General features: G+C 49.6%; 1 protein-coding gene across 1 annotated transcript; it reads left to right on the top strand.

Annotated features, from left to right (window-relative positions):
* The first annotated feature begins 404 nt into the window (after nt 1-404).
* Nucleotides 405-17274, top strand: EIF4A3 (eukaryotic translation initiation factor 4A3). Its single transcript, XM_023211630.3, has 12 exons — nt 405-747; nt 3253-3325; nt 5608-5674; nt 6065-6127; nt 7275-7407; nt 7670-7750; nt 12758-12899; nt 13641-13779; nt 14744-14859; nt 15851-15958; nt 16055-16182; nt 17001-17274. The coding sequence occupies exons 1-12, from the start codon at nt 579-581 to the stop codon at nt 17015-17017; spliced, it is 1236 nt and encodes a 411-aa protein (XP_023067398.1). The 5' UTR covers nt 405-578; the 3' UTR covers nt 17018-17274.
* The last annotated feature ends 668 nt before the right edge of the window (nt 17275-17942 follow it).

The raw sequence follows: 17942 nt of genomic DNA, 5'->3' as shown, positions 1-17942 counted from the left end.
TCCACCCGAATCTCCCCGGAGAGCTGGGCTCCCCCACTACGGATCCGCGACGCAGTCCACCCACTGCGGGCCCGAGAGAGGACCCGTGTCCGTCCTTTTCATTCGAGGCGGGGCTGTTGTAGCGACGCCACCCGGACTGGAGGCCCCTCGCGGCCCCCAGCCTGTTGCCAGGGGATTCAGCGCCGCACGCCACTCAAAGAGCCTCAGCTTCCCAGTCTGCCGATGCCCGCAGCCGCCACGAATCGCCACCAACTCTGGAAATCCAGCCCCCTTCCGTACCTTTTATAAGGAACCGGGTGCCCCGCCCTCAACGAGATCCCGCGGGAACTGCATATGGCGCGAGAGCAGAAACACCTCACTTTTCCCTGCGGCAAACGCCCAGTTCCCTTTCAAGTGACGAAGAGTGCCCCGCCCCAGAGGCGTGGCCGCCTCGCGCGCACGCACGCACGCACATACGCACGTACGCACGTCTCACGCTTTCTCACGCTAAGGCGTCAGTTTTCGGCAGCGGCAGCGAGAGGAGTTGGGTGGTGCTTTACGCTGCGGCGCGCGCTGTGCTCTTCCGCGGACTCTAAATCATGGCGACCACGGCCACGATGGCGACCTCGGGCTCGGCGCGAAAGCGTCTGCTCAAAGAGGAAGACATGACCAAAGTGGAATTCGAGACCAGCGAGGAGGTGGATGTGACCCCCACGTTCGACACCATGGGCCTGCGGGAGGACCTACTGCGGGGCATCTACGCTTACGGTGAGTGGGCGCGGGCCGCGGGGGCTAGCCGGCGGCGACCCGGGGGCTGAGGGCCCGACTGGTGCCTCCCGGGCCGGCCCTGCGCTCCGGAGGTCGTGGTCAGGGTCGAGGCTCGGGGGCCAGTGACGTGCGACCCCCACCCCCACCCCTGCCCTCACGCCTGGCTGTGTCGGCGCGTTCGGTGTGTGTCCCCTGTGCAGAGCTCGGCGCTGGGTCCGTCGGGGGCTGCAGCCGCTTCGAGGCACCTCGGGGTCGTTCATTCAGCAGATAACTGTTCTGTACCTACTAACTTTTCTAGGTACTGGGGTTTTGGCGGTAAACCAGATGGGTTTGCGCCTTTACGGGTTTTGAATTTCCTTTGGGGGGACAGCATACGGTCAGGTTGCCCCGGCAGTGGTTGTTGCTAGGAAGAACCCGAAGCTAGGTAATTGAATAGAGTGGGACTAGGAAGGAGGAGAGAATTAGTAAAGCAGAGAGGTAAGGGGGTTCACAGGAGGGGTGCCATTTGAGCAGAGGTGTGGATGAAGGAGACTTTTAGGAGAGGAGGGAAGAGCAGTTGGGGCAGAAGGAACAGCTGGTGCCAGGGCCTTGCAGCCCTTAGCCAGCTGCATTCCAGGAACTAAAAGAAGTCGCCTGTGGTGGGATTTTGGAGAGCTAGTCAGGGGCCAGATCTAGCAAAGACGTGTAGGGTGACGAATAATTTGAATTTCATTTGGAAATCTAGTGGGAAGCCACTGGAATGTTGTAAGTAGCTATGTGACACGATCACATTTACAGCTTTAAAGATTCTTCTGGGTGTCTGTGAATTTCACGTGAGGTGAGGCAGGGCAGGAGAGGAGACAGAAGAGTTGGGAGCTTTTGCTCCAGTTCGGGGAAGAGAGGATTGGGCTGTCTTGGAGATGGAGTACCAGGGAACTGACAGCATTGGCTGATGGATTGAATGTGGAGGGTTAGAGTGTTTTGAGTAACCGGTGGTTGATGCTGCAAACATTTGGCTAGGTAGGCAGCACTCCAGAGAGTCAGAATCAGGAGCTGTCGCTTGGTATGTTTGAAAGATCTGTGGAAGTTGAGAGAGAGTCTGGAGAAGAGGTTGGGTTGGGCACATAGATGGGAATGATCAGCATCTGGGGTAAATGGCCTGTGTTTAATGCTTGGGACAGGGACATTTTTTATCCTGTAGTTCTCTTTTCTTTCTTTCTGACAGTCCTGCTCTGTCACCAAGGCTGGACTGTAGTGGCATGATCTCGGCTCACTGCAACTTCTGCCTCTGGGGCTCAAGCGATTCCTTTGCCTCAGCCTCCCGAGTAGCCGACCACCAGGTCCTACTAGTTTTTGTATTTTTAGTAGGGATGGGATTTTGCCGTCTTGCCCAGGCTGGTCTTGAACTCCTGACCTCAGTGATCTGCCAGCCTCAGCCTCCCAAAGTGATGGGATTACAGGTGTGAGCCACCCCACCTGGTCTTATCCTGTAATGCTTGATGCCACCACAGTTTGGACAAAGTGAGGCGAAGATGCTGAGGATGGGTGGTGAGAAAGCATCTCGGCCAGCCTTCCAGTGACAGCCCCACCTGGTTTCCTGGCACTCAGGCGGTCCCTGCCCTAAGACACTGTTATTAGTTTCCCATCCATGTGCTTGCTCTTCATGAAGAGTTTAAATCATCTGCTATATTTGCTTTTGTGTTAAGATGGGAAATTGTGCTACATTTTCTTTTGTTTCTCATTTTTCGCTATGCCCCAGAACTGAGCAGAGCTACATTAAGAGACAACCAAAAAATAATTGAAATGGAGTTTTGTACATAAAGTTTTATTTACTTACTTGAAAAATACATGGTTCTTCTTCAAAATAGCCTCCCCCTTTGGTGTAGTAGTTGCTTTGCAGGAGAGATGGTATGGTAGTTAGTGAGCTGCATCCAGACAGAAGAACAGCACAGGACACCCCACAGTGTGACCCAAGCAGGTTAAATAGACTTGTAGACCTGTCAGCAACATACAGACTTAATGCTAGCTAGCAGGAGAGATGAATAACTACAGTGACTTTCCTGTTTTTGTTTTTGTTTTTGTTTTTTTAATTTAAAAAGTAGTATAGGTTGTTTGTAATCCAGTCAAACCTAAGGAAGTAATTAGAGTAAAAAGTTAGCTTCTTTTCACCCCTCTACTGCAGTAACTGCCAGGAACATTTTGGCACTTACACTTCCAGATGCTGCACACCCACAAGATCATTATTATTATTATTTTTTAACCGAAACTGGTGTCTCTGTATTCTACAATTTGGTGGGTTTTTTTAAAATAGAGATTTGTCTTTACAAATAATAGCCCACGTTAGTTTAGAAATCCACTTAGTCCAATTCATTGAGCCCCTGAGTTCTGAGAGCTTGCTATGTTGAACACTGGGTTAGGCTGGAGGACAGGTTCAAAAAGCAAACCATGTCTGCCCTGAGGAGCTCACAGTACAGGGTTTCTGTGCTGTCATGGTAGTGAGAGCTATTTTTTTGTTTTTATTTGCAGGTTTTGAAAAACCATCAGCAATCCAGCAACGAGCAATCAAGCAGATCATCAAAGGGAGAGATGTCATCGCGCAGTACGTTGTCCTGGGGTGTGGCGCGGGGCTGGATGCAAATTGGGGCAGCGCAGTGCAGTTAAATGCTCTGGGATGACTGTTTCCCTCAGCTTCTACACACTCAGTACCAACACTTGCCCTGACTTTAGCCACAGGGTTTAATAATTTTTAAATTTCTGTTCTGTACTATAGAAAGCTTTCATTTTCTTTTTGAGGTGGAGTCTCGCTGTGTCGCCCAGGCTGGAGTGCAGTGGCACCATCTTGGCTCACTGCAACCTTTGCCTCTCGGTTTCAAGCGATTCTCCTGCCTCACCCTCCCAAGTAGCTGGGATTACAGGCGCCTGCCACCACGCCCGGCTAATTTTCGTATTTTTAGTAGAGATGGGGTTTCAACATGTTGGTCAGGCCAGTCTCAAACTCCTGACCTCAGGTGATCCACCCTCCTTGGCCTCCTAAAGTGCTGGGATTACAGGCGTGAGTTACTGTGCCCGGCCAAGGCTTTCATTTTCTTAGCCAGCTTTGCTTAGTGGTTTGCTGGCAGGTGGAGTTGTATATAACACAATTTCGGAAAAACAGACTGCTTTTCCTCTGCTCTCACACCACCACAACAGTCATCAGCACAGAAGAAGACTTGTGGTGTGGGGGTTTTCCAGCTGGGTGTCCTCCAGTTCAGCTCATACCATCTGCCTGGAGACAGGCCATATCCCACAGGTTGAAGGCTCAGTCCCCTCAACTACCCTCTTTTCAGGCATCAGTTATAAGTTTGGACGTCTAGAACTTCTGACCAAGCAGCTTCAAGTTGGGGTCCCACGATCCCCTCTTTAGGTTGGATTGATTTGCTGGAACAGCAGCTCAGAGAACTCAGGGAAACACATTTAGTGGTTTATTATAAAGGGTACTGCAAAGGACACAGCTATGGGGGCGGGGGTGCAGCCTCCCAGAACCTCCGTGTGTCCCACTGTCTGTGTTCAGCCATCCAGAAGCTCTTTGAACTCGGTCCTCTTGGGTTTCTATGGAAAATTCCCGGAGGTCAGCATTCTTTCCCCCGCCCAGGGAATAGGGCAGGGGCTTTTCTAGGATAATACCATAATGCTTTTTTAAAAAAATTTTTTTAATTTAAATTTTTTACTTTTTTTGAGACAGGGTCTTACTCTGTCTCCCAGGCTGGAGTGCAGTCGTGTGATTACAGCTCACAGCAGCCTCAACCTCCCAGACTCAAGTGATTCTCCTACCTTGGCCTCCCAGGTAGCTGGGACTAGAGGCACACGTCACCATTTAAGTTTTTTATTTTCTGTAGAGACAGTGTTTCCTTGTGTTGCCCAGGCTGTTCTCAAACTCCTGGCAGTCTCCCTGCCTTGGCTTCCCAAAGCCTTGGGATTACAGGCATGAGCCACTGTGCCCGGCCTAAAGATTTTTTGTGTTAAGATATGGGGCCTCACTTCGTCACCTTGGGGGAATGCAGAGGTGCGGTCATAGCTCACTGCAGCCTCTAACTCCAAGGAATCATCCCATCTCAACCTCCCAAGTAGCTGGGACTGCCAGAATGTGCCGCCATTCCTTTTTTGTTTTGTTTAGAAATGGGGTCTCTTCCTGTATTGCCCAGGCTGGTCTCGAATTCCTGGCTTCAGCCAGTCCTGCCTCTGCATCCCAGAGTGTTGGGAATACAGGCCTGAGCCACCATGCCATGAAATGAGGGTCTCTATGACTTAAAATCCGAAAGGCAGGGAAGATTAGAGCCCTGCTGTGGAACAGGCGAAAGGAGAGCAGAAGGTCAGAGAGATTGTTTCCTGAGGCCTAACAAACCCATCAATTTGATAAGACTGTAACAAGGGCTGTGGGAGCTGTGAGCTAGGAACTATGAATGAAAACTTGTATATAGCCATATCTCCTGGCACCACAAATCCTCTTTTAATAGCTTTATTCCTCGTTTGCCTAATTTCAAAAAAGACTCATTTACACAAAAATTTCTTTGGAGGAGAGAGTTAGTCCAAAATCCTAGAAGGAAAAGAGTTGTATTTAGATGAAGGGGAGCCCTCCTTTTTCTGACGCCTATGAAACACCTCTTGAAGTGACAGAGTCTGTGGCTCCATTGCCCCCCATGCAGAAGCCATATCTGTTCTCCTCATGGACACTTAAGCTGTGACACTGGGCCTGAGTCCCGCCTCCTTGCAGTTAAGATGTTATTGGGTACGGGGGCTTCTTGGAAGAAGGTACATAAGTGCCTCTGGAGCCTAGGCCTTGGAGTGCAGCTGTGGCGTGGCCTGTCCTCCCTCTAATCCCACTGCTCTTGTTTCCTTCAATAGGTCTCAGTCCGGCACAGGCAAAACAGCCACCTTCAGTATCTCAGTCCTCCAGTGTTTGGATATCCAGGTAATTTGCCATTCTTAAAACAGACTGTTCTGTAACCGCTTTTTCTTCTGTAACTACAGTGTTCAAAAAGTACAATTTAAAATTTTCTAGTATGTATTAACTCAGCAAATTTTTACACAGAGTCTTAGTTGTACACTAATATTTGCACTAATATTCTGTCATGATTCTCTGTTTAACTAGAGGAAGTTCTTGTCTGCAAACGAGGATGCTGACACATTAAGTTATTGCTGGATTTGCAATTTAAATGACATTAAGATTTGCTAACCTCTGTAAGATGAGAAGTATGATTAACATGAGATACTATTTCTCATATAGAGCTCAGCGTGGATTACTACAATCCACCTTGATAATACTGAGAATTCTCTATTTTCTGATAAATTATTTCACCAGGTTCGTGAAACTCAAGCTTTGATCTTGGCTCCCACAAGAGAGTTAGCTGTGCAGATCCAGAAGGTGAGATGGCTAAAGACAGCGGTGTCCGATTTGCAAGTACTGCTTTTGTGATTTAGTTGTGAAACACTGACTTATTTATTTAATCCAATCCTGTTTTCTGATACCTCAGAATTTTCTTCCTGATTAACATTTTGCCATGAATCGTTACATAAATCGCCGGTTTGTATTAAGTCATTTTTGGCTTCTGTGCTCTCTGTAGTTTTTTACAGCCTTAGAAATGTAGATTTTTCAGCGAAAAAATCAATTTTAATAAAAATAGATTAGGCCAAGGTGGGTGGATCACCTGAGGTCAGGAGTTTGAGACCAGCCTGGTCAACATGATGAAACCCTGTCTCTACTAAAAATATAAAAAATTAGCTGGGCGTGGTGGCAGGTGCCTGTAATCCCAGCTACTCGGGAGGCTGAGCAGGAGAATCACTTGAACCCGGGAGGCAGAGGTTGCAGTGAGCCGAGATTGTGCCATTGTACTCCAGCCTGGGCAACAAGAGTGAAACTCCATCTCAAAAAAAATAAATTGTACCCATTTTATACTTACATAATATAAAGATGTATATTTAAAAAGATGTATATTAAGATGTTAATGTTGGTTTCTTTGGTGGATGGGATTATGAATTTTCTATGTTGTCTTCTGTTAATGGTATAACTTTTGTAATAAGAAATCAGCAGGCCGGTCGCCGTGGCTCATGCCTATAATCCCAGCACTTTGGGAGGCTGAGGCAGGCGGATCATGAGGTCGGGAGATCGAGACCATCCTGGCTAACACTGTGAAACCCCATCTCTACTAAAAATAAAAAAACAAAATTAGCCAGGTGTGCTGGCGGGCGCCTGTAGTCCCAGCTACTCGGGAGGCTGAGGTGGGAGAATGGTGTGAACCCGGGAGGCGGAGCTTGCAGTGAACCGAGATCACACCACTGCACTCCAGCCTGGGTGACAGAGCAAGACTCCGTCTCAAAAAAAAAAAAAGAAAGAAACCAGCAAAATTAACTTGATTTTGTCAGAGAAAAGAGCAGGCGAATTTTGTGTTTTCAAGATAATAATGGCATAAATAATAATTGGTGATCATCTTGGAGTAGAAACAATCTTTCTTTTTGGAAACCATGGATGTTTCTCTCTCCCACCCGGGACGTGAACCTGTGCTTTGGTTTAGGGGCTGCTCGCTCTCGGCGACTACATGAATGTCCAGTGCCATGCCTGCATTGGAGGCACCAATGTAGGGGAGGACATCAGGAAACTGGATTATGGACAGCATGTTGTCGCGGGCACTCCAGGGCGTGTTTTTGGTAAGCACTTTTGTCACTAAAAATGGTACTGCCAGTAGTATTTGTAAGACGCACTTAAGCGGTACAGGGCAGCTTTCAATTTGGTGGGCCGCATGGTAGACTTTTGCACCTGATCACTTGCCGGAGGTAGAGGGAAGGTCTCTGGAACGCTGAGACCAGCTGGAATGATGAGCTCTTTCCTGGGAGCCTCAGGTGTGATTATTTCAAAATCTCATGTTATAGATATGATTTGTCATAACTATTTCAAAATCTCATGTCGTAGATATGATTCGTCGCAGAAGCTTAAGGACACGTGCCATCAAAATGTTGGTTTTGGATGAGGCTGATGAAATGTTGAATAAAGGTATGAGTAACAAGAATTACTTTTCTGCTGACGTAATTCTTAGTTCTTAAATTTTCACAGTGTAAAATTGAAACAGATAGCCAATGAATGTTCTGAATGTGAGTAGTGTTTTCTTTTTTTTTTTTTTTTTTTTTTTTTGAGACGGAGTTTTGCTCTGCCGCCCAGGCTGGAGTGCAGTGGCCGGATCTCAGCTCACTGCAAGCTCCGCCTCCCGGGTTCACGCCATTCTCCTGTCTCAGCCTCCCGAGTAGCTGGGACTACAGGCGCCCGCCTCGTCGCCTGGCTAGTTTTTTGTATTTTCTATTGGAGACGGAGTTTCACCGTATTAGCCAGGATGGTCTCGATCTCCTGACCTCGTGATCCGCCCGTCTCGGCCTCCCAAAGTGCTGGGATTACAGGCTTGAGCCACCGCGCCCGGCCTCTAGTAGTGTTTTCATTGTGGAAAAATAGTTGTGCCTTGGTGGCAATTATGAACAGAAATTCCTACCTTGTTTTTTTTTTTTGAGACGAGTCTCACTCTATTCCCCAGGCTGGAGTGCATTGGTCGGATCTCAGCTCACTGCAAGCTCTGCCTCCCAGGTTTACGCCATTCTCCTGCCTCGGCCTCCCGAGTAGCTGGGACTACAGGTGCCCACCACCTTGCCCGGCTAGTTTTTTTTGTATTTTTTTAGTAGAGACGGTTTCACCGTGTTAGGCAGGATGGTCTCGATCTCCTGACCTCGTGATCCGCCTGTCTCGGCCTCCCAAAGTGCTGGGATTATAGGCTTGAGCCACCGCGCCCGGCCCCTACCTTGATTTTTTGAGGCAGGGTCTTGCTGTGTTGCCCAGCCTGGAGTGAGCACAGTGGCATAATCATGGCTCACTATAGCTTTGGCCTCCTGGGCTCAAGCAGTCCTCCTGCCTCAGCCTTCTGGGTAGTTGTGGCTAAAGATGCGTGCCACACATCTTCAGGGAAGTGGCTCACCATGGCTTGAACTGGATGGGGCGGGAGGGAAGTGCAAGAGATGAACCCTGAGCTGCATATCCAGGGCTGCAGTGAGAAGGCCTGTTTGACCCACAGTTTTTATGCAGCAGCATTGATCCAGGTGAGGTGGTAGCCTCACCCACGTGGCAGTGGGGATCCAAAGCAAGGGTTGGATTGAAGGAAGGGAAGGTTTGAGGGAAGGTTGAGGGCTGGTGGCTGGCCCCTCTGCCACCCCCACCACCCCCCGGGGAAGCCTTCCTAACTCAGGAGGGTCCCAGGCGTGGCGCTAGGCTGGCACATGGTGGTAAGGTAGATGGCAGGTGAGGGCGGATCTGGTAACTCAGGAGGGTCCCAGGCGCGTCGCTAGGCTGGCACATGGTGGTAAGGTAGATGGCAGGTGAGGGCGGACCTGGTAACTCAGGAGGGTTCCAGGCGTGGCGCTAGGCTGGCACATGGTGGTAAGGTAGACGGCAGGTGAGGACGGACCTGGTAACTCAGGAGGGTCCCGGGTGCGTCGCTAGGCTGGCACATGGTGGTAGACGGCAGGTGAGGGCGGATCTGGGAGTCAGGTGGCATTATTACTTCAGACTTGACATGTCTTAGCTTTTCGGTGCCTTGGTACACCCTTAGTCTGTCACATGCTTGGAAGGGTCTGGCCTCAGCTGCGTGTCGACAGTCCCCTGGGTAGAGCCAGGCAGTGGGGTCCATGAACCCCAGGAACATGTGGGCCAAGTGGAAGAGCAGACAGCTGGGAGACTAGGACGGGGGGACCTAGGAAGCACAGAGTATGTCTCACGGAGAGGTGGGACAGAGCCCAGGGAGGACACAGGGTCAGCAGCCACCAGGAGCCTGGCAGGGGTGGGTGGGTGGGTCAGCACTGGAAGGGGGTCCTAGAGCCTCCTAGGGATCCTGTGAGACCAGTTTCTGTTGAGTGCTCAGTGCCAACTCCAGGCTTCTCCGTGGAGGCCTGATGTGGTGGGAGGACGGAGAAGGAGCGTGTGGTGTGGTTGACAGAAGTTTCTGCCGAGGGGAAGCAGAGAGGACACTGGAGGGTAGAGGAGCTTTTATCAAAGTTGGAAGAAACGTGGACATAACTCATAGGCCCATTCAAGACAGACAAACTCATGGGCCAAGGTCAAGGCCATCTGTCAGGGTGTCCATTGTCAGACAGCCTAGAGTCAGGACCACGCAGCTCACTGGGGCAGTGGCTGCCCCTCTAGAGCGGCTATGGAGTAGCGGAGTGCAGGTGCTGGTGACTTTGTCATCGAGGCCTTTAATCCTGGACTCGGGGCTAAAGACCCAGAAGTCAACCCAGGCAGAGCTGTGAGACTGCAAGCTGAGTGGCTAGAGAACGCGTTCAGAGGAGCCAGGAGGGAAGGTGGCGCCGCTCCGGGAAGGACATGGCCCACGGGGGTTATGGAGCAGTGGAGGGCAACGCCAGCAGGGCCCCGACTTCCTACAAATGGCTTTCATGTTCTTTTGTTATATATGCAAATACATGTTTATTGAGGAGACATAGTTAATAAAAATGAATAAAAATCACAAAATAAGGCTGACCTCACACCTATAATCCAGACACCTTGGGAAGCCAAGACGGGAGTATCATTGAGACCAGGTGTTCAGGACCAGTCTGGGCAACAGAGAGAGACGTACTCTCTACTAAAAAATTAAAAATTAAAAATTAGCAGAGTGTGGTGGCATGGGCCAGTCCCAGGTATTTGGGTGGCTGAGGTGGGAGAATCACTTCAGCCCAGGAGTTGGAGGCCACCGTGAGCAGTGCCATCCTGGGTGACAGAACAAGCCTATCTTAAAAAATATTGCAAAATACGTACGTGGTATTATGATACATATACATATATACACTATGCATCTCTGCACCAGCTCCGGGTAGGGAGTTGCAGAGTTCACTGGAGGGCACTGCATTCCTGTCTCCTGCTTGGTGGGCAGGAAAAAGCCCCAGACCCCGGTCACTCACAAAAGTCATTTCCTGTGTTGATGATTGTGTTGGTGTGAGAGCAGAGGAAAAACCTAGTTTGGGAGTTTCTCCTAAAACAGTGTTTCCAGCCAGACTTTCTGTACATAGCTGTAGTTAATAGACATGGAATCACGTGTATTCGGTTGGATAATCTGCTTTTTTAAAAATGCGTCTGTCCATGATAAGTATTCTGTGGCCTGTTTAATGGCAATAAGGTATTCTGTTGGAGGGATGTTCCATACATTTCTTGGTTATGTAGGCTATTTTCATTATTTAAGATAAATTGGAGGGTGGGCACAGTGGCTCACACCTGTAATCCCAGCACTTTGGGAGGCTGAGGTGGATCACCTGAGGTCAGGAGTTCAAGACCAGCCTGGCCAACACGGCAAAACTCCGTCTCTTTTAAAAATACAAAAATAAGCCAAGTCTGGTGGTGGGTGGTAATGTGTGCCCATAATCCCAACTGCCTGGAAGACTGAGCCAGGAGAATTGCTGGAACCCGGGAGGTGGAGGTGCAATGAGCCAAGATCACCCCACTGCACTGCAGCCTGGGCAGTAGAGCAAGACTCTATCTCAAACATACACACACACACACACAAAGATAAATTGGTGGATTCGGATGTACACTTTCTTGGATTTTCATAGGTGTTCTGAAGTGAGGACCTCTAGGTGATAGCAGTTGTTCTCTTAGAATAGTGATTGGGAAATGCATGGTGATGTGTCACCTCGAATTCACTGTGAGGATCTGTGGCAGGCCCCCCAGCGTCTTCATAAGGGCATCAGGTGGGTGGTGAGGAAGTGCTTTGTTCTTAGCACTTGCCAGCGGCGCCCGTGGGCATCCTCTCAGCCACATCTCGGGCCTCTGGTTCCAGCAGTTCTTTGGGGGACTGCGCTCTGAGCACCTCACATCCTTCCCCTCCTCCTTCTGGGGCCCTTTATTGGACCCCCTGCTCCTCATTGAGGTTAAAGGTTCGGTGACCACACTCAGTTTCTGTGGTGGCTGAGGAAGCCCTGGGTTGTGGGTGGCTCTTTGTGCTTCTGGCACTTAGGGCAGGGGTCCTCACAGTGAGGGGCACAGGCCGGGAGCATCCTTGTCACCTGGGGACTTGTAGAAATGCAGATTCTCTGGCCACATACGATTTATGGAGTCAGAGCCTCCAGTTCATTAACTGGCCCTGTGGTGAGGAGGCTGGGCCCCTGCCTGCTCCTGGCTCCCTTCTCCTTTGCCTGGTTCTGCCCAGGCTTGGTGGAGGGTGCGTGTGTGCTGGCTCCTGTGTTGATTCCGCCTGTGCCATGTTAAATAACGTGAATAAGTGGGCAGCATTTTTCACTGGGAGATTTTCTGTAACAAGATGTCTGGGTTCTCTTTAAAATGTGGCAGGTCGGCCGGGCGCGGTGGCTCAAGCCTGTAATCCCAGCACTTTGGGAGGCCGAGACGGGCGGATCACGAGGTCAGGAGATCGAGACCATCCTGGCTAACACGGTGAGACCCCTTCTCTACCAAAAAATACAAAAATCTAGCCGGGCGAGGTGGCGGGCGCCTGTAGTCCCAGCTACTCCGGAGGCTGAGGCAGGAGAATGGCGGGAACCCAGGAGGCGGAGCTTGCAGTGAGCTGAGATCCGGCCGCTGCACTCCAGCCCCGGCGACAGAGCAAGACTCCGTCTCAAAAAAAAAAATGTGGCAGGTCTGGCACAGTGGATGCCAATCTCACAGGACAGTGGCAGGTGCAAGTGAGTCGGGACTGCGCCGCAGGCATCTGAGATTGTGGGTGACTCAGGCTAGCCTCTCTATTGCTTTTTATTTGGCGTCTAGGACTCTCGGGGTGGGTTTCTTGATCCCTAGAGCACTTCAGATTGAAGAAGCACCAGAGGAAAACCAGATTCCCTCAACCAGATAACACTCCGAGGGGCGGGGAGTAGGGACGGAGAGAGCGCGTGGATGTGGCCTGGTTCTGTAAAAGTGAGATTTCCTGTCAACCGTACCTTATCCCCACTCTGCCTCTCACCCAGTGGGAACGCTGGGCGTGCCGCCCTAAACATCCCTCACCTGTCTTGCTCCCTGTCCCAGGTTTCAAAGAGCAGATCTATGACGTGTACAGGTACCTGCCTCCAGCCACACAGGTGGTTCTCATCAGTGCCACGCTGCCACACGAGATTCTGGAGATGACCAACAAGTTCATGACCGACCCAATCCGCATCTTGGTGAAACGGTAGGAGCCCCTCTAGTTGAGTTTACTAAAACACTGGGCCCCATTTATAAAGGATTTTATGTCATCATTTCAAAAACTTTTTATAGCCAGGGTGTTGCTGTGTTGCTGAAGCTGGTGTCAAAATCTGGGCCTCAGGCTATCCTCCTGCCTGAGTGTAAAGGAATTTAAAGCATGCAAATTCTTTTAAAATTCCTGTTTTGAAAAACCGAATAGGCTGGGCAACATAGGGAGACCCTCTCTCTACAAATAATACAAGATTATCCAGGCAGGGCGGCACAGGCCTATAGTCCCAGCTACTCAGGAGGCCGAGGTGGGAGGATTGCTTGAGGCCAGGAGGCTGAGGCTGCAGTGATCGTGCCACTGCACTTCAGCCAGGGCAACAGAGCAAGACCCTGTCTCAAACAAAACAAAACAAAACAAAAAACCCATCTTTTATCATACTCATTGTGGTTTGAACCAATAATTGTAAATTTAAAAATTAGATGACGGTATTTACTTACCAGTGTTTAGAATCATATTCCACGTGGTGCACAGTGTGAAATGTTCAGCAGTAGGATACAGAATGGAGACCTGTGTGACGGAAGTGCTGACGGGATGCAGGATAGGGCGGGGGCGCTGGGTCTGCACCAGATACCACGGTGTGACCTTCTCCACCAGGGTCTCCCTGCATCCTAGCTTGGCCCGCCCTCAAGTCCTAGCTGGAAGAATGAGGATGTAACAGGATTTGTCTTTGTCCTTCAGTGATGAATTGACTCTGGAAGGCATCAAGCAATTTTTTGTGGCAGTGGAGAGGGAAGAGTGGAAGTTTGACACTCTGTGTGACCTCTACGACACGCTGACCATCACTCAGGCGGTCATCTTCTGCAACACCAAGAGAAAGGTGAGAGGCACTGCACGGCCTCCATGTGCTTGAAGGGGAATTGCAGATTGAGTCTCTGAATGACTTAAATCAAGATTTTTCAGTAAAGGGCCAGTTTGTCCATATTTTAAGCTTTCAGGGTATGTGGTCTCTTGCAAAAGCAGCCGTAGACAATATGCAAACGGTCAGACATGGCTGTGACCATTAAAACTGTATTTACAGAACAGCGATGCCAGCCATCCTTAAAGAGTCAGATTTCGGCCGGGCGTGGTGGCTCAAGCCTGTAATCCCAGCACTTTGGGAGGCCGAGACGGGCGGATCGCAAGGTCAGAAGATCAAGACCATCCTGGCTAACACGGTGAAACCCCGTCTCTACTGAAAAAATACAAAAAACTAGCCGGGCGAGGTGGTGGGCGCCTGTAGTCCCAGCTACTCGGGAGGCTGAGGCAGGAGAATGGTGTAAACCCGGGAGGCGGAGCTTGCAGTGAGCTGAGATCCGTCCGGCCACTGCACTCCAGCCTGGGGGATAGAGCGAGACTCCGTCTCAAAACAAAACAAAAAACAAACAAACAAAAATTTAGATTTCGTTGAAGGTGGAACCCAGGCCTGAGTAGTTGTAGATCCCCAGGTGATGATACTGTGGAGGCAGACCTGAGAACTGTCGGCCACTTTCCTGAGAAAGGAAAGGAATTGGGCTACATTCTGACAAGATTGGAATTCAAATTTCAAATGAGAATGAGCACACCTGGCCCCTGCCCCCCATAGAGTCATTAGGTGGAGAAAATGAAGTAAGAGGGTTTTGTGAGTGCACCCCAACATTTTCTGGGAAAAAGTTTGTGCATCCAGTTAGGATGATTCTGAGTTTTAAGAGCAGTTACTTTGTGAATATTATTACTGGTTCTGCAAAAATGGGGGTAAAATCCCGAATGCACATCTCTGGTTTGGTGTACGAGCTTGCAGTAGCATCTGCTGATTGGATTTGTAGGTGGACTGGCTGACAGAAAAGATGAGAGAAGCCAACTTCACTGTGTCCTCAATGCACGGAGACATGCCCCAGAAAGAGCGGGAGTCCATCATGAAGGAGTTCCGGTCGGGCGCCAGGTGGGTCCGCCGTGCTGTGGCTCTGCCTCAGGGTTTGCTAGACTGTGTGCTAAGCCGTAGTGTGGCTCTGCCGCCGTGCTGGGGCTCTGCCTCAGGGTTTGCTGGACTGTGTGCTAAGCTGTGCTGTGGCTCTGCCGTCAGGGTTTGCTAGACTGTGTGCTAAGCACTTCATACGCACTGCCTGAGGCGGGCCCCAGAGCTGGGGAGATGACGAGCTCCTGCTCTGAAAGCTGAGGCCCTGGGGGAGCAGAAAACCTTCCAGTTAATGAGAGGTTCACTGTGCTCCTGTAATGCTTCGGTCGAGGTGATCACTAGCCTTAACTAGCCAGGTTGGCACCTTGGTTACAAGTGTGTGTCTTCTTTTCCAGTAAGTAGGGGTTTTCTGTTCATCGTTTCGATTAGTTTAATTCCACAGTGGTCAGGTATCTTCTCACTGCACCCTCTGCCTCCTGGTTTCAAGTGATTCCCGTGCCTCGGCCTCCTGAGTAGCTGGAATGGCTTTTTTTTTTTTTTGCATTTTTAGTAGAGACAGCGTTTTTCACCATGTTGGCCAGGCTGGTCTCGAACTCCTGACCTCAGGTGATCCATCTGCCTCAGCCTCCGGCAGTGCTGGGATTACAGGTATGAGCTGCCACTCCCAGCCAAAGTTACTGTTCTTAATTTGTTGCTAGGCAAAAGTAAAATATTTTTCCCAATTACATTGGTTTAGGACCGACTAAACAAGTTAAAGGTAGTATAGTAAAAGATGTCTATTTTTTTAATCTGATGGAGCACACGACCGAAGTAACTAAATCCACCAACAGCCCCTCTGCGTAGGGATTTCTGGTGCTGTCCCTGAGGCTTCATGTTTGCAGACAGACGGGTGTGAGGGGGGAATCTCATATATTTTGAACTTGTAGCCAGGATTCCTCAAAATTAGCAATGGAAGCAAGTCCAGTCTTACACTTGCATGAGTAATTTAATCGCCTCAAACACACTTTCTGTTTTGCAGCCGAGTGCTTATTTCTACAGACGTCTGGGCCAGGGGGTTGGATGTCCCTCAGGTGTCCCTCATCATCAACTATGATCTCCCCAATAACAGAGAATTGTACATACACAGGTAGGATGCAAGCTCTCATTGACTTCACTTCTGTGACACATTTACTAAATCTTGATTGCTATATATACTAACTGTAATACTGTTTTATTCCTGAAGAATTGGGAGATCAGGTCGATACGGCCGGAAGGGTGTCGCCATTAACTTTGTAAAGAACGATGACATCCGCATCCTCAGAGATATCGAGCAGTACTATTCCACTCAGATTGATGAGATGCCTATGAACGGTAGGAAATCGTCCCGCTCTACTGGAACTGTAGTGAGAACGTCCCTTTTCTTAGTTTGGGGCACTTGAGTTTGTTTTTTTATTGTTGTGGGTTTTTTTTGAGATGAAGCTTTGCTCTGTCACCCAGGCTGGAGTACAGTGGCGCAATTTCGGCTCACTGCAACCTCTGCCTCCTGGGTTCAAGCAATTCTCCTGCCTCAGCCTCCTGAGTAGCGGGGATTACAGATGCGTGCACCGTAGCCAGCTAATTTTTGTATTTTTAGTAGTCGGGGTTTCACCATGTTGGCCAGGCTGGTGTTGAGCTCCTAGTCTTTCGGTTTGTTTTTTTTTTGCTCTTTTTTTTTTTTGAGACGGAGTCTTGCTCTGTCACCGGGGCTGGAGTGCAGTGGCCGGATCTCAGCTCACTGCAAGCTCCGCCTCCCGGGTTTACACCATTCTCCTGCCTCAGCCTCCCGAGTAGCTGGGACTACAGGCGCCCACCACCTCACCCTGCTAGTTTTTTGTATTTTTTAGTAGAGACGGGTTTCACCATTTTAGCCAGGATGGTCTTGATCTTCTGACCTCGTGATCCGCCCGTCTCGGCCTCCCAAAGTGCTGGGATTACAGGCTTGAGCCACCGTGCCAGGCCTGAGCTCCTAGTCTTAAATGATCTGTCCACCTTGGCCTCCCAAAGTGCCGGGATTACAGGCGCGAGCCACTATGCCTGGCCTGTTTTTTGTTTTGAGAAGTCTGTTGTGAGGTTTTAGTTAAATTTACGTTACAAATTTTCATTTTTTTTTTTTGTATTTTTCCTTAATCTGTTTCTTTCTTCACTTTCAGTTGCGGATCTGATCTGAAGCAGATTGATGGGATGAGTGGAGGCTGTTCACCTGTTATGTACTCCTGTTTGGAAGTATTTAGGTCCAGCTTCTATTTAACGGGGTTTATATGTATGGACTCTCTTCTCATAAATGGCCTCCTGTCTCCCTCCGAAGAGGGTGTGGGGATTCTGCTCTCTTTTCTTATTTACATGTAAATAATACATTGTTTGAAGTCTTTTTCATTAAAAATTTAAAACTTTTCCCATAAACTCTGTATTTCTAAGATGCCACCAGCTTCTCTAGTAACTTACTGTGTAGTCTTGGGTCATTGCACTCACTTTTCTAATTTTTCTTTTTTTTTTTTGTTTGAGAAGGAGTCTCTCTCTGTTGCCCAGGCTGCAGTGCAGTGGCCGGATCTCAGCTCACTGCAAACTCCACCTCCCGGGTTCACGTCATTCTCCTGCCTCAGCCTCCCGAGTAGCTGGGACTACAGGCGCCCGCCACCGTGCCCGGCTAATTTTTTTGTATTTTCAGGAGAGACGGGGTTTCACCGTGTTAGCCAAGATGGTCTCGATCTCCTGACCTCATGATGCAGCCGTCTTGGCCTCCCAAAGTGCTGGGATTACAGGCGTGAGCCACCGCACCTGGCCCATTTCACTCACTTTTCTAATCTTTTTTTTTAATTTGAGAGAATTTCATTGTTGATGAGTTTTGCTCTGCCGCCCAGGCTGGAGTGCAGTGGCACCATCACAACTCATTGCAGCCACAACCTCCTGGGCTCAGGCAATCCTCTCATCTCAGCCTCCTGAGGAGCTGGGAGCACAGGTGCATGCCAGCACACCTGGCTAATTTTTAACTTTTTTGTAGAGACAGGGTCTCTCACTTTGTGGCCTAGGCTGGTCTGTCACTCATGGGTTTAAGTGATTCTTCCATCTTGGCCTTACAGAGTGGTGGGATAACA

This window comes from Piliocolobus tephrosceles, chromosome 16 (genome assembly GCF_002776525.5).
Source record: "Piliocolobus tephrosceles isolate RC106 chromosome 16, ASM277652v3, whole genome shotgun sequence".
Lineage (NCBI taxonomy): Eukaryota > Metazoa > Chordata > Mammalia > Primates > Cercopithecidae > Piliocolobus > Piliocolobus tephrosceles.
This window is presented reverse-complemented; position numbering and strand designations above follow the sequence as displayed.

Coding starts and splice junctions, on each gene's coding strand:
- EIF4A3 (XM_023211630.3), top strand. CDS start 579: ATGGCGACCACGGCCACGATGGCGACCTCGGGCTCGGCGCGAAAGCGT. Junction 3,326..5,607: donor GGGAGAGATGTCATCGCGCA/GTACGTTGTCCT, acceptor TTCCTTCAATAG/GTCTCAGTCCGGCACAGGCA. Junction 14,860..15,850: donor GAGTTCCGGTCGGGCGCCAG/GTGGGTCCGCCG, acceptor TCTGTTTTGCAG/CCGAGTGCTTATTTCTACAG.